Source organism: Sus scrofa, chromosome 4 (assembly GCF_054392235.1).
Source record: "Sus scrofa isolate SSC_HxYL_T2T_F1_AM1 chromosome 4, Sscrofa_HxYL_maternal_Yorkshire_Landrace_v2.0, whole genome shotgun sequence".
Classification (NCBI taxonomy): domain Eukaryota; kingdom Metazoa; phylum Chordata; class Mammalia; order Artiodactyla; family Suidae; genus Sus; species Sus scrofa.
The window spans coordinates 32,810,276-32,827,182 of record NC_139386.1 but is presented as its reverse complement, the minus strand read 5'-3'; the positions used below and the strand labels follow the sequence as shown (position 1 = coordinate 32,827,182).

The window sequence follows — 16,907 nt, the reverse complement described above, 5'->3', positions numbered from 1 at the left end:
TCTCCCCATTCCCACCAGGTTCCCGCTTCATCACTTGTGTGCCAGGGGTGGGAAAATCTCCCATGCTAATTTATTCTAGACCTCTGCTCCTCTGACAGTTGTGCTTTAGACTATTTTCACAAGTGTTATTACAGTAAGTCTGACTCAACTAGAACACTTGGATTGACATTTTAAGTATTTCATACTTACAACCCTTTGCAAAGGGATTTAGTAATGTCCAAAAAGCAGAAATCCACCTGCCCTTCGAACCAGCTTCTAGGACTCTACTCAGAGGCAACCCTATTGTGGGGGATCGAATAATGGCACCCCAAAGATATCCATGTCCTAATCCCCATAACCTATGACTATGTTGCCCTAAATGGCAAAAGGGATTTCACCAATGTGATTAAATTAAGGGCCTTGAGATGGGGAAATTATCCTGCATTAATCAGGTGGGTTCAATGTAATCCATGGGGACCTAAAGTAGAAGAGAGAGATCAGGATAATGCAATGTTCTCCACCCACCATTGCTGGCTGTGAAGATGGAGGAAGGGAGACAGGAGCCAAGGAATGCAGGTGATCTCTATAAGCTGGAAAAGACAAGGAAGGGTATTCCCCCAGAGCCTCTGGAAGGAACAACGCCCTGCTGATACCTTGGTTTTAGCCCAATGTGACCTAGTGCAGGCTTCCAACCTGAACTGTATGATGAATAAATCTGTTTTGCTTTAAGCCACTCAGTTTGTGGTGATTTGTTAGAGCAGCAATAGAAAACTAATACACCTTCCATGAATATGAAAGAGCACATGCATAAGACCATCACTGTGGTTTTATCTGTAACAGCTATAAGATTGGAAACAACCCAAATATCCATCATTAAGGACTAGTAGAACAAATACAGTGGCATGCCCTGTACCTGTAAACATAATATGAGATGACCTTTATGACATACTTTCAAGTAGAAAAAAGCAAGATACAGAATACTATGAATATTATTTTACCTTTCAAGTATGAAAGAAATAGAAATAAGAATATACATTTTTTTCTCTTTTTGTACAGAGAAACACTATATGGATAGGCCAGAAATAAATTAATAAAAATAATTACCTATGGGGTGTGGAATTAAGAAATTAGGGAAGGAAGTAAGATATATTTTGAGAATATATCTTTTGATATATTATTTTGACTTTTGGATCATGTAAATGTTTTAACTATTCAAAATATAAAATTATATTTAAAAATATATGGGGAGTTCCTGTCGTGGCTCAGTGGTTAACGAATCCGACTAGGAACCATGAGGTTGCGGGTTCAATCCCTGGTCTTGCTCAGTGGGTTAAGGATCTGGCTTTGCCACAAGCTGTGGTATAGCTACTATATATAAAATAAATAAATATACACACTACTATATATAAAATAAATAATTATCAAGGACCATATAGTACAGGGAACTATACTCAATATCTTATAATAACATATAATGGAAAAGAATCTAAAAAAAACCACACACACACGTAACTGTACAACTTTGCTGTATACCTGAAACTAACACAACTATATTTCAATAAATTTTTTCAAAAATAATTTAAAATAAAATTAAAATATCCATACTTAATTTTTCTAGTGGTTTTCTGCCTATGATTTATATTTTAAAATCTCTCTTAGACTTATTCTGCTGCTAATGGAATTCTATCCCAATGCAAAATAAATACTCAAGATCAAGAAACTGTTTCCTGACAGAACTGTCAAAGTCATAGCTTTCTGGTGGAATAAGATTGACCATTTCTGCTGATTTTGCTGTTTCTTAAATCATATTCTGACATTACAGACCTGGCAGGCTATAGGACATGGTACACGACTTATGGAAGCAGAGAGCCAATTTCATAGAACTAGCAACATCGCCATCTGGTGGCAACACCTAATGCTACAAATTTAAAATTGCAGTACAGATTTCTTTTGAAGAGTTGTGGGGGTTTTTTGTACAAAAGAAATCTGTTGAGGAGTTCCCATTGTGGCACAGTGGAAATAAATCCAACTAGTATCCATGAGGATACAGGTTCAATCCCTGGCATCACTCAGTGGGTCGGGTCGGGGATCCGGTGTTGCCGTGAGCTGTGGTGTAGGTCTCAGACACTGCTCAGATCCTGCATTGCTGTGGCTGGGGCGTTGCTGTGGCTGTGGAGGAGGCCAGCAGCTATAGTTCTGATTCGACCCCTAACCTGGGAACTTTAATATGCCACAGGTGAGGCCCTAAAAAAGCAGAAAGAAAAAGAGAGAGAGAGAAAGAAAGGAAAAGAAAGAAATTTGTTGAACATCTCTATGTGCCCTGCATGACCCTGACTCAGATATTGACAGAGATAATGGAGGTTCCTCAGAGACAGGGAAGCTTCTTTAGAGTTGACCACAGGGTGGGCAAGAAGTGGTGGGAAGGTGCCCTCTGAAGGAGGGTAAAAATAGACAGACATGAATAAGATTGGGAGCAAACAAAGGAGTCTAATTAAAAGGGAGGAAGAAAAGCTGTGGAAATTCATGGGCATTTTTCTCATAAGCAAAATCAGAGGTTGCAGTTATTTTACTCCCCCCCCTCACCCCCCCGCCACCCACGACATGATTAAGTCCCCAGGTCAGGGACTGGATCTGCGCTGCAGCTGTTACGTGCACCACAGATGCTGTGACAATCAGACTCTTAACCCCTTGCACCACAGGGGAACTTCTCATTTTACCTTACTTTTTAGCTAAGAGTCCTGAGTTATAAGTGAGGTTATAGCTCAGGAATTACCGTCTCTCCTGGCATCTGCTATCACCCTCGCTGCTGACTTGCTCATGACATGCACGACATAGAGAGGGCAGTTCACAGCGCTGGCTATGGTGATGGCCCTCAGCGTGGCTTCTGCCTCCACCGCTTCCGGGCGGCACAGCTCGTGGCCCTCAGGACCTGTTATTCCCAATGCCAACATCTTCTTTGCTCCCTGAAAAGACAGCAGGAAGATAAACACAAATGAGAAAGGTTTACTCATGACAAAGCCTATAATTTTGCTGTAAAATAAATACACTGACAGGTTTTTCTTTTAGGTCTATTAGGCATAGGTGTGTGTGAATGTATGGGTATACACAGTGTACGTATATGGTAGAAATAATTTAGTACTCTGACAGCGTATGTTATTTTTTCACATATGTATTTCACAATTATATTATTTTGATTAAAAAGGGTGAAAAAGAGGGAGTTCCCGTTGTGGTGCAGCAGAAACGAATCCGACTCGTATCCACGAGGATGCGTGTTCTATCCACACCCTTGATCAGTGGGTCAGGGATCTGGCATTGCTGTGAGCTGTGGTGTAGGTCGAAGATGCGGCGTGGACCCCATGTTGCTATGGGTGTGGTGTTGGTTGGCAGCTACAGCTCCAATTCAAACCCTGGCCTGGGAACCTCCATATGCCGCAGGTGCGGCCCTAGACAAAGACGAAAGAAAAAAAAGTGAAAAAGATAGGAGGCTGGTCCTAATCATATTCTTTGAAAAGCAGTGTCCAATGTTGAAGACTTATTATTGGTTCGGAACAAAATTTAAAAAATATTCTAGTCCCTCAAATTAGATCCTTGTTGAAGGAACTCATTGTATTATGTCGTTAGTTCTATTTTTCACTACTTCATACTTTTCACTGCCCTCTCCCCCAGCCACAGAATGATATTAGACCAGCATTTCAGTGCAAGAGTCCAGTTTCAACCTGGTCTGTCTGAGCTACAGCTCATATTCCCTCCCACTCCCCCAACCCAGCCCCCGACCCTACACTTCCACCCCTACCTCCATTGGCCACAGGGCCTCCCTCTCACTGATTTTAATGGACACTGAGCCCAGGGAGAGAGAAAGATCAACTAATACAAAGGGTAAAAGGCAGCTCTTTAATCCTGTAGATGGTGTATCCTTTGGGCATTAATAATGGAATTAACATGAGAAATAAATATCATCTAGATACCTCCAGAGCACATTTTAATACCCAGTTTCTGAAAAGCATGGGGCTTTATTTTTTATTTTTAAATCAAAAAAGGAAACATCAAATTTAATTTAAAGAAAAAAAAAATCCCAGAAATTTGCCTGAAAAACAATGGAGCAAATCAACTCCTGAAAGAGTTCTGCATCTTGCTGATCGCATTTATTGAAAGAGGAGGAGAAAAATAAAAATGCCATTTAGCCTAAGAATTTCTGAGTTATTTGCAAATCAATTTATTTCAGGAGTGGCAGAATTCTTGGTTATTTCTTAATATCATTATGTACGCAGGTTTCTCTTTTGGGTGTCTTCTATATTTAAAGAGGCAATCATACAACATCTTCCATTTCCACACAGGATAAATTCTTTGTTTCAGCCAACTCTCCATGGCAGGGCAACTAGCACAACACCATGTCACCGGACAAAGAGCATCGGAATATTCCGTTTTGTTGATTTATGTATCTCTTCATGTGTTTCATCAGTTTCTATAGTTGTCACAGTTTCTTCCACATCTTCCAATATCATATTTAAGTGCTGATCATAAGTATGTAACTTTCCTCGAAGCTCTGTCATTTCTCATTTTCACATAGATTCACTCATCCAGGCTCAGCCTGATGAGATCCAGGGGCTCTTCTACAGCGCTGGTAGTTTGGTGCTGGTCCGCGTCATCCACCATGTTTCAAACTCTGCCAGCATGGGGCTTTCAACAGCTACCTAATGCACTGCTTAAGTCATCAGATTCTGCTCATGTCCACACTTTGTCACTCTGAACCAACAGCTTGAATGACTTTAAAAAAAAAAAAAAAAAAAAAGTGCTGGGGACACAAAGAAAAATATTTGTGTTTTTAGAAGAAACCTTGCTTGAGATCTAACATCTGGTTTAGAAAAGGGAAATCCTCATTCAAATGCATACACCACTTGCAAAACCTCAGAGCAGGTCAGCAAGTCATCGGAGTCAAGTGTTTCCAAGCCATAGAAAATTAGCATCTGAATTTCCGTTCTTCCAATCCATTAAATGAATTTATCTACTTGGGGCCAGTCATCTTCACCTTAAGTCATGTCATTTCTGTGGAAGCTCTGGACGGCAATCACTTACCTCTGCAATGAGGTCTCCATTTTCTGCATGAACTTGAGCAATCGCTCCAATTTCCTTGCACCAAGAAAAGACTGTGTACAGCTCCACATCTCTCAACATATACAGGTCTTTATAGGCCATAAACATCTTAAAAGAGTTCACACCTTTCTCTTGTGTAAGGATTTTCATTTCTTCTTTAACCTAAAAGGGCACAACAACCCCCAAAAATGCCACTCTTTAATTTAAAGATAATATCAGCATTCTCCAAAACATTGCATTCAAAGAAAATGAAGTAAAATAAGGACATCATTGAACACCAGAAAAATGTAATCGAGGCCTCAATCTTTCTCCTCAGACCTCATTTCATCTGATGAATGGCTGTTGCTATGATACTTCTAAATCATGAAAGAGCTACGAGATGCCCCCCATACTTCATTTCTATGCTTAGTTATGAAATGCTCAGCATCTACTTTCCAAGGGGATGAAATTATTCTAGAACATGAAAACAAGGCTATTTGGCAGCAACAGAAGTAATCAATCATGTCTCTAGAAGGGTTCAAAGCTAGTGCAAAGTTGAGGGTTTGGGTTCAGATCTGAAACGCACAGGATGAGTTCTGAGAGGGAGAAGTAGAAGATGTAGGTGAACAATTGGCAGCTCCTGGGAGGCAAGAGAATGGACCAGTTGGGAGCCTCAGGAGCCTCCATAAAAGGTTCTGATCACCAATTCCAATGTGTGTGTTGGACCCCCTCCCACCTCACCGAGCAGTTCTCCAGACTCCAGCTGGAGGGTATTCTACAATTCAACTCAATTCTGACACTATCTCCCTGGAGACTGCATCAGGCTCCACAGGTTAAGGGTTCAGTCCTACGGGGCATCCAGGTTATCACCTGCACATCTATTGACCAGGTATAAATCAGAGGTTCCCACAGTCCCCTCCTCAGGTTCAATTAATTCGAAAGAGTGGTCCGTAGAACTCAGAGAAACATTTTACTTACTGGATAACTGGTTAATTGTAAAAGGCATGAGAGCCACTCTTGCTCAATCTGCCCTTGGTCACCATTCTGGAAGCTCTCCAAATCCTATCTTTCTAGACAAGATTAATTACATCATTGGCCATTGGTAACTGATCCAACCTCCAGCCTGCTCCCCTCCCTGGAAGGTCAGCTGGGTAGGACTGAAATTTCCAACCCTCTAATCACACAGCTGGCTCTTTGGTCAACCAGCCCCATCCTTAGGTGGGTCTAAAAGTCACCACTTTGACTTAATAAAAGACATTTTTATTGCTTATATCACTTAGGAAATCTCAAGGGTTTTAGGAGCTCTGTGTCAGAAATGGAGACAAAGACCAAACATATGTTTCTTATTATAAATTATAACATCACATCAATGGGACAAGTTAAGATTAAAACTAGCTTAGTAATTGCCCCTGCAGATCCAATTCTAATCTCAACAAAGACTAAAAACTTCAAAGAAAAAAATCAGAAGATTTGACCAAATAAAACTTGTCTCTCTCTATGTTAAAACACATATACACACATACAAATTTAAAAATATTTAAATTTAGGAGTTCCTGTCATGGTTCAGTGGAAACAAACCCGACTAGTATCCATGAGGACACAGGTTCAATCCCTGGCCTTGCTCGGTGGGTTACAGATTCAGCGTTGCTGTGAGCTGTGGTGTAGGTTGAAGACATAGCTTGGATCTGGCCTTGATGTGGCTGTGGCGTGGTTCAGCAGATGCAGCTTCGATTTAAACCCTAGCCTGGGAATTTCCATATGCCATGCGTGTGGCCCTAAAAAGACTATATATGTGTGTTTGTGTGTGTGTGTGTGTGTGTGTATAATTAAAAAATAACAAAACATAAAACAAAACATAAAAACAGACATAGGAGTATTGCTCTTAATTAATAAAAAATAAAAAAGAATTATTGCTGTTCCTACTTGGTAAGAAAAATCATAATATTCTAGGTAAAAAATGTTATAGTTCAAACAGTAAATACAAATGACTAATAAACATGGAAAAAAATGTTAACCTTCCTATTGATTAAAAAGTGCAAAGTAAGGAGTTCCCGTTGTGGCTCAGTGGTTAACGAATCCAACTAGGAACCATGAGGTTGCAGATTCGGTCCCTGCCCTTTCTCAGTGGGTTAATGATCCGTCGTTGCCATTAGCTGTGGTGTACGTTGCAGACGCAGCTCGGGTCCCGAGTTGCTGTGGCTGTGCCGTAGGCCAGTGGCTGGGAACCTCCATATGCCACGGGAGCAGCCCAAGAAATGGCAAAAAGACCAAAAAAGAAAAAAAAAGGTGCAAAATAAAACAATGCAATTTTCCCCCCACTGAATCAGCAAAATTTTATTTATTTATTTATTTATTTATTTATTTTTGTCTTTTTAGAGCCACACCCATGGCATATGGAGGTTCCCAGGCTAGGGGTCAAATTGGAGCTATAGCCGCTGGCCTACATCACAGCCACAGCAACACCAGATCCAAGCCTCATCTGCGACCTACACTACAGCTCACAGCAATGCCGGATCCTTAACCCACTGAGTAAGGCCAAGGATTGAACCTGCATCCTCATGGATACTAGTCAGAATGTTTCCACTGAGCCAGAACAGGAACTCCTGAATCAGCACAATTTTAAAATGACACATGGCTCAGCATATTTGCAGACCCTGAACTGCAGTTCTCTGATGATCCCAAATGAGCCTGTCTCTGCTGGAGAAATATTTGGCATTCTTTTTTTTTTTTTTTTTTCAGGTCTTACATTTGGAAAAAGGGGCACTACAGATACAATGAGTTACAATGAAGTCACTGGGGTGGACCACAATCCAGTATGATTGGTGTCTTTATAAAGAATTTGGACATAGACACACATGGAAAAGACTGTGTGAAGATGAAGGCAGAGACTAGGGTAATGCTCCTACAAGTCAAGGGACAGGAGAGACTGTTAGCAAACCACCAGAAGCTGGTGGCAGGCATGAGAGAGTCTCCTGTCAGTTCTCAGAAGAAACGACCCTGCCACCCCCTTGATCTGACCTACAACTGTGAGACAATGCATTTCTGTGGTTTGAGCCACTCACTTTGCAGTTCTTTGTTGTGGTCTCATAAACTTACTGAACATAATCTGCATCTAAACAATATTTGCCAGGTAATCACTTGCATATTAAAGTGTGAGGAACACTGGGGAGGGCAGCCATCTTCACCTTGGCCCTATCTTATAAAAGAAGAGAGGGGAGAAAGGAAGGAAGGATGGGAGGGAGGAGGGAGGGAGGGAAGAAGGCAGGCAGGAAGACCCTAAAAGCACAGAAGAGATCAGACGCCTCATTTAGAATGGCATTTTTGGAGAAAAATTAACTTTTTTTTCTGTGGACTATAAACCATGCCATTTTGTTTGCTGACCTATCTGTTAAAGATTGATTACTTGTTTTCTATTAACTTAGTGTCTACAGCCCAGATTTTAGGGGGAAGACATAAGTTACAAGGCAACTTCAAATAAAGTCACCCGTGAGATCTTTCTGGCAAAGAAATTTCTGAACTAAGTCCAATGTGGAAGAACATGTTATTGATTCAAAGCGCAAGTGAAAATTTCTTCCAGTGTATGCATACATGTTTTTATGGGAAGAAATAAATATTTTAACATCTCCCAAAACTCTCTTTTCTATCTGAATCATGTTATTTCTGCCATGACTTAAATAATGAGCGATATGGAAGGTTGTGTAGGCTTGACCAGGTATTGATATTACAGTGGGACTGGAAGAGCATCTGGTTAGGATACAGCTGAGAGAAGGCCTTGAACACATTTCTGCTCTGTTCCTTCCTTGTTGTTTTCTTTCCCCCCAGATATTAAAAACCTTTCTAATTCAAGTTCTAAGCTGTGGGAAAAGACTGCTTAAAAGTGCTTGGAGATGTTAAAGTTGAGAATCAGTACTTTTAAAAATTACATTTAAAGTATTTACAATTCATGAATTAAAAATTAGCAAAGGCTACTACTGCGAATGAGTAGAAGGGATTTATCCTATCATCTTCATACGCTTTAAATTTTTTTTTAGTTTTCTAAATTGATAAGACCTCATAGGATTCAAAATTCATTTCATACAAAAGAACATTCAACAAAAAGACTTCCCTCTCATACTGAATTCTAGGAAGCAACAATCATCACCAGTTTCTCGTGTTTTGACATTGCCCATTTCTTGATCTTGTACAGAGCAGGGACTAAGGGACTAAATGGAAGAAACTGGACCCCCCAGTGGTTCACCTGGTCACTCCACCACGTCACTGCCACATGAAGGCTGTAGTCGCAGCAGACTTTGGAATCAGCCCAGCTTCTCCAGGTCTCAAAGGCCTCGACGAGGGAATGGCCTTTGTGAGGAATGGCAAAATCAATGATCATGGTGGTGCCTCCTGCCAGGGCAGCCTGCAATCACAGGAGGGTTTCAACAGGTTAGCCATCACTTTTCAAGTTAAGTCATTTATCTCCTTGAACAACATGCATTTGCAAGCACTTGGGCAAACTTGATGGGTCCGAGAAACTGCACAAAAAAAACCTCCTGTTTTTTTCTGTTTGTTTGTTTGTTTTTGGCCACCCCGTGGCATATGGAGCTCCTGGACCAGGGATCAAATCCTAGCTGTAGTCTCGACCTAAGCCATAGCTGTGGCAACTCTGGATCCTTAACCTACTGGGCCCGGCCAGGGATGGAACTGGTGTCCCAGCGCTTCTAAGATGCTGCCAATCCTGTTGTGCCACAGCAGGAGCTCCAGAAACTGAATGTTTAAAGGATAAAGACAGACATGAATAGACTTTTTTAGAGTGTGAAGTAATAAAAGTGATGGAGTTGTTTCTACAAAAAAAAATTACATGCCTCATGAAATAAAAATGGCTTTGACTCAAAGAAAACAGATTGAGGGTTGTAAAAAAAATAGAAAAGTGGAGAGGATTCAAATATTTTTCTTTTCAAGGAAACTATATTCATCATTGAAAAATCCATTTCCTTAGACGCCATACTGGTGAACTGTATCTCTAGCTATCCTTCATTTCATGCAGAATCCTAGGAGACTCACATGATTCCCACCACGCCTTCATTCCACACATCCACCTTAATCTTTCCTTAATCCTCAACTCTCTCCTCTAATCCATCTCCAGTGCTCTGGTCTTAGTGTCATCCCTCATCGTGAACTTTATGTCTCCAGTTTTGCTCTTACTTCTTCCAATATGAACTCCTTATTGCAACGAGAGGGCCATTCCAAAGTACAAATGTGACCCTTTGACTCCAAGACTTAAAACTGAATGCTTCTTGGAGTTCTCTTGCGCTGCAGCGGTTAAGGATTCAGCATCACTGCAGTGACTCGGCTCAATCCCTGGCATGGGAAATTTCACATGCTGTGGACACAGCCAAAAACAAACAAACAAACAAAAACCCCAGTGCTTCTCACTGCCTCTGGAATAGTGTTTAATCTTAACATGGTCCATAGGGCCCTGCATGATCTGCCTTGAAGCTTCTATTCTCCTTGGCTATTGCATTATGTTACATTATGACTGAATTAAAAACTAAGTTATTAAATCAAATGTCTTTGGCTAATTATTGAAATTGATTTTATTTAAACTAAGATTACAAGATGGTTAAATGTGTTTTGAACTATCATATTCAAAATACTGTTGGTGAAGAAAAAAACATAGGCAGAGGTATACTAGCACACTGGTTAAGGGCACCAACCGAAAAGGCTTATTGGTTCCAGGGCACAGCTCAGATTCAGCACTCACCAGCTTTGGTACCCTGAGCAATTCCTTAATTCCTTCCTTCCTTCCCTGCATAGCATTGTTAACTACACTCACTATTCTATAATCTGATCCCCAGAACATATTCATCTTATAACTGGGAGTCTGTGTCCTTTGATCAACAGCGCTCCTTTCCCTCCAACCCCTCAGCCCTCAGCAACCACCTTTCTACTCTTGGTTTCTCTGAGTTCAGCCTTTTTAGATTCCACATATAAGTGAGACCATACAGTATTTGCGTTTTTCTGTCTGACTTACTTCACTTACGCAGTGTCCTCAAAGTTCATTCGTGTTGTTACAAATGGCAGGATTTCCCTCTTTCTGAATAGCAGTTCATTATATAGTCACACCATGTTTCTTTTATCTATTAATTCATAGATGGACACATTTATTTCCATGTCTCAACTGTAGTGAATAATCTTGCAATGAACATCGGACTACAGATAGCAATTTCTTAACCTTGGCGTGCCTTTGATTCCTCACCTGTAAAGTGAGGACAATAATTGTTCCTAAACCATAGGATTGTTGAGAGGATTAAGCTGCTTGATACCACATGTAAGGTGCTTGATACCATGTTTGACTTATGTAAGTGCTTTATGAGCTTCAACTCATAATGTGTGATGAGCCTTTGTACCACTGCTTTAGAATGAGGCATTTTCCCACTTTTCATCCATCAGCTCATCTCACCAAGAGAAACATGGTCAAGTTACAACAAAGAAAGGAGTCCACCAGCTTCTCTCCTAGGACTGTACCCCATTACCTTCCCTCACAGCCCCCAAGACACCATGAGAGCTCCCACAGCCCACCTGGTCCACTGGGTCTATTCTATCTCCTTTTTCTTACTTCTATATATTTATTTTTCCTTAAGTCACTTGGTCCCACTTCCAACTCTTTTTGCTCTCAAAAAAATCTCACTTTTTATACAGATCCTGTACTTTGGATAACCACAGCCTTATATATAGCAAAACAATACATATTTGCATTTCTTAAGAAATTTCTATTGGTATGATGACAATACCAGAAAAAATTCCTTCGGCTCTGTCTTTTTATTTGGATGCAAATTAATCTTCTCACCTTCTTCCTTCTAAAATTTCTTCCCATGGATATCCCTTGAGGATAAAGGACATTTTTCTAATAGAAAGTGCTGTTAATTAAAGTGTTAGAATAAAGTACTTTTTTTAGTGTCTACTGAACTAGAAAATCAAGCTTAAAGAAGTGTTCTTTCCATATTAAAAGTTTATCACATGCAGGATGTGAGGAAACTAGACACACTGCTGGTAGAAATATAAATAAAATAATGCAGCCACTTTGGAAAAGTGTTTAGCAGTTCCTCATAGAGTTACTACAGGACCCAGCAATTGCACTCATAGGCACGTACCCAAGAGAAATGCAAGCATGTCCACCCAAAAGCTTGTACACAAATATTCAGCACAGCATTATCAATAATTACCAAAAAGTGGAAACAACCCCAATGTCCACTACTGATGAATGGATAAACACAATGTGGTATATTCATACAATGAAATATTCTTTGGTCATAAAAAGGAAAGAGGTTCTGATACATCTACTGCAACTTGAATGGACCTTGAAAACATGATGCTAAGTGAAAGGAGGCAGTCACAAAAGATCACATTTCATATGATTCCATTTATATGAAACATCCAAAAGAGACAAATCCATAGAGACAGTTAAGTAGAATAGTATTGCCAGGGTCTGGAGCGGATTGGGGAAAGTTGGAGTGATAGCTATGGAGCTCCTTTTAGGGGAGATAAAAATATTCTAAAAATTGAAGGAAGTGATGGTTGCACAACTCTGTGAATACAGTAAAAAACATTAAACAGCACACTTTAAACAGCTGAATGGTATTATATATGAATTACATCTTAAAATTATTATTGGGGGGAAAAAAAAGGCTACCCCATATAAGTCATTACATACAGTGAGTGGGATCTTAGGACACACAAATAATCAAAGATTCTGCCTCAGGGTATTTATAGTCTAGAGGGGGAGAGAGATATATGCACAAATGGTTATAATAAAATAATCAGATAGTACTAACAGGTAGTAAGCACACTTCCAGAGTAGACATAGCATAGAAATTGCTATAGAGTTGTTAGCACTCCTAAACTCCCAAGAAGAGGTACAAAGGAAAGATTCCTGAGAATTCAGAGGAGGAAAACTGAGATCAGAGGAGGATGGGATTTAAATTAGCATTAGGACATACACACGAAGGCACCAATAAGGATAATGACATCTAACTTGTGAGTGCCAGGAACTGTTCTGACGTTCTAGTGTTTTAACCATCTCACCAGCTCTGCAGTAAGTTGTATTGTTAACCCATTTTAGAGTTGAGAAACTGAGAATGTCACCATTAAATAACTCCCAAAATCTCACAGCCAGTGAATAGCAAAGGCAGGACTGGAACCAGGTCACCAGACTCCAGAGCCTGTGCTTTCAGGAACAGGCAACAGCAGGGGAAACTCTGAGAAAAGGGCCCAGGAGGAAGAATTGGCAGAAAAGTGAAAATGGGCAAAAGGTATATGCCAAACAGAAAAACACTCACAGAGAAAACAAACCTGTGGTCACCTGAGGAGAGAAGGAAGGGGGAAGGGACAAATTAGGGGATGGGGTTAAGAGATACAAACTACTCTGTATAAAGTAGACAAGCAACAAGGATACACTATATAGCACAGGGAATAATGCCCATTATCTTGTACAACCTATGATGGAGTATAATCTACAAAAAACACTGAGTCACTATGCTGAACACCTGAAACTAACATATTATAAATCAAGTAAACTTTTAAAAAAGCAATGTGAATCCATGGTTCCCAGCAGAAGGCAGGGCAGTGGCTGCCCTATAGGGGGACAGAAGCCCATGAGCTGATTTGACCAGGGTGACCCGGAGAAGGGTGGCAGAGGAGAGGACAAAGGAGGGCAGCAGATCTGGTGTTTGGAGGGAGCATGCGTTTCATGGAGGGCACCTGAGTGCGAGGTGCTCAGGCACATGTTCACTCTGTGTATGTGAAAACAGACAGAAATGCAGCCCAGATGCTGAAGAGCACTCAAGGGCAGGAGAGAAATGTGACAATCACCTTCGAGAGGATGTCAGGGATCATGAGGTTGGTGGAAATGACCAGGGAGAAAGAAAGCAGCCACGGCAACATGCTCCAGAACACACCAACACATAGCAAGAAAACAAAACAGTACTGAACCAGGATGAAGCGTTTACACTGGCTGTTTCTGGGTGGCATGCTTACTGGTTGTTTTAATTTCCTTCTAATTAAATTTTTAATTGCTAAATTTTCTATAACAGTATAACTTTCGTAAGAAGAAAAAAATACTTTACTGATGTATGATGAAAATCCATGTATGCATGTAAATGCCATATACATTAAGTAAATAGACTTTGATGGGCCTTTTTTTCTTTTTTTTTTTTTTTTCTTTTTATGGCCACACCTGTGGCATACGGAAGTTCCCAAGCTAAGGGTTGAATCAGAGCTGCAGCTGAGCTGCAGGCCTACACCACAGCCACAGCCACACTAGATCTGAGTTGCATCTGCAACCCATGCTGCAGCTCGTGGCAATGCTGGATCCTTAACCCATCAAGCAAGGCCAGGGATTAAACCTGCATCCTCACGGAGACTATGTTGGGTTCTTAACCCACTGAGCCACAGTGGGAACTCTCTGATGTGCCTCTTTTGAGACCTAAGAAGTGATGGTCAAATGGCCACTTCTTAAAAAACTACAGAAAATCAGAATTCCTGGGGCTACAATTAAAAAGGATTTATCACAAATGTTCCATTTCCCTAATGAAGTAGGAACAGAAAAGGAATGGCCACTTGTCTTTTTTGGTTTCTTTGCATTCTGTTTCTCCTCCCTACTTTCCTCCTTCACCCCACCCCCAAAATGAGAACAAATCTAGAAAAACTGTGGTGTCTATGAGAGGATAGCCTAGGCCGGAGTGGGCAATGGATGAAAATGGAAACCACTTCTCTTTTGGAAACCACTGAAGCAACCTCCATCCACCTGCTGCAGGGATCCTGGTCTTTCTGGTCACCCAAGGTCCTTTGGGTGCCCAAAGTTATCTCAAGTCCCTGAACATTATTTTAACATTTGAAATGCTCCCTTTTTCCCTTGGATCCAGGAAGAAAATGTGCCAGAGCTGTAGATTTGTAATCCCAATCAGAGTGGACCCTTCGAGCTGTGAAGAATACCTACCCCTCCCAGGAGGTATCTGCCTCTTGAAGGGAGAACTTGTTCAAATGCCTGGTTAAATTCATCTTATATATGGCAGCTCACTGAATGAAGCCTTGCTACAATCCTGAGAGGCAGAAATCAATTTTCTAATTTTACAGTTGAGGATACTGAGGCTCAGAGATGTCAAATAACTCTCCAGGGTCACACAGCTGGTAACTTCTCATTGGTAACATGAAGAGGATTCAGCTTTGAGCAGGAGGTCTTACTTTCAGCCTACTCTAAGCCTCAACCCCATGCAGGCAATCTCCTATCATCAGATCATCCATTTAGCATAATCTGATTTTCAGCCTATTGTCCCAGGATGTCAGTGAATCATTACTTGGAGAAATGCATAGGTTGGTAAAATGAATCAAGCACTTAGGAAACCCAAAGCCATACAAAACAAAACAAAACAACCCCCCAAAACTACAAACCATAAATTCACAAATGAAACATAATTTTATCAAGCTGGTGTGATGTTTATCGTTGCAACAATTGAAATCATGTGCCCCTACAAGAGTTACAAGGAAAACTCCCATATTAGTGCTTCTTTGCCTTGACACACCTATTATCCACAGGGTAATTAACTTTATTCATCAAGCCAATTCATTAGAATATAACATTCCCAGCACACTTTGGATAATTTCAGTATTCAGTGAATTGCTTTTTAACATCAGAAGCTTCTAGATTCATTTCACAAAATGTTGACCAGGATCAACAGCTGAATGAAGAAAGTTTAGGGAAAGGAAAAGCAGTAAAGGGTGAAAATTTCTTCCATGTGTTTACATGATACCTATTTTCTTTGTCTTTACTGCTGATTGACTTCACCTTTATTTGTCAGCTGAACAAAATGCATTTACCTTTTCTAATCTTGGCTCAAAAATCAATTCTTTCAGCTCTTAATTACTTTGGCTATTCTCCCTTAAAACTCTTCAAATTTGTCTAAAACCTTCTCTTGGTGGGAAAAGAGCATATGCACCATCTTAGGTGCAAACGTGACAGAACATAAACTGGGATAAACTCTAACCAACAGCAGGGGTATTGTATTACATAACACAAGATTTTATTTAAGACTAGATTAGGAGTTCCCGTCGTGGCGCAGTGGTTAACGAATCCGACTAGGAACCATGAGGTTGTGGGTTCGGTCCCTGCCCTGGCTCAGTGGGTTAACGATCCGGCGTTGCTGTGAGCTGTGGTGTAGGTTGCAGACGCGGCTCGGATCCCGTGTTGCTGTGGCTCTGGCGTAGGCCCGTGGCTACAGCTCCGATTCAACCCCTAGCCTGGGAAACTCCATATGCCGCGGGAGCGGCCCAAGAAATAGCAACAACAACAAAACAGACGAAAAAAAAAAGACTAGATTAGGTTGTCCATCACTGTTGAAAGCATCTCAAGCATTTTCTTCCTTTTTACAGGGTTGCTGCATTTTCATTTCTAAGCTTATCCTAGAACAAGTGATTCTGTTTCACTAAAATTTATCACAGGATAACCCAGATAAAACAAAAAGAAATCTACTAGTATGTCTGAGCCTTAGGGAGAAAAACACTTGGCTGAATTTTCAGCTTTCTCGGTAAGTCTCTCAGACTTATGAAAAGAAATTCCATGATCCTAGCTAATGTTCCAACTCTAGAAATATATCCACCAAGTCATCAGCTGATTAGACTAAAGCAGTTAGCCTCTTTATTGTCACCTCATCCCCAGCCATGCTGTCTACTTCCAATCTTTCATTGACTTCCCTCTGCTCTTAGGATGAAGGAAAAACAATGATTACACAGCCCATACAACCCTGCATGATTTGAGTTCCTTTCCACATCAGAGAGACCTGTCACCTATCCTTTTCTCTCCCTGTCCCCTCCACTACCTAGTACAG

At 40.7% G+C, this 16,907-nt stretch overlaps 1 protein-coding gene and 1 pseudogene across 3 annotated transcripts in view; both read right to left on the bottom strand.

Moving 5' to 3' along the window:
* Positions 1 to 16,907, bottom strand: part of DPYS (dihydropyrimidinase) — an 87,309-nt gene that overhangs the window by 62,659 nt on the left and 7,743 nt on the right. For all 3 annotated transcript variants that reach the window (XM_085021893.1, XM_001925251.6, XM_013996559.3), the window contains exons 2-4: positions 9,287 to 9,445; positions 5,053 to 5,232; positions 2,753 to 2,942 (exon numbers count right to left, since the gene is read on the bottom strand). In XM_085021893.1, coding sequence (XP_084878019.1) covers positions 2,753 to 2,942; positions 5,053 to 5,232; positions 9,287 to 9,445 — 529 coding nt within the window. The remainder of the gene's footprint in view (positions 1 to 2,752; positions 2,943 to 5,052; positions 5,233 to 9,286; positions 9,446 to 16,907) is intronic.
* Positions 4,169 to 4,752, bottom strand: LOC102164145 (U6 snRNA-associated Sm-like protein LSm3 pseudogene; annotated as a pseudogene).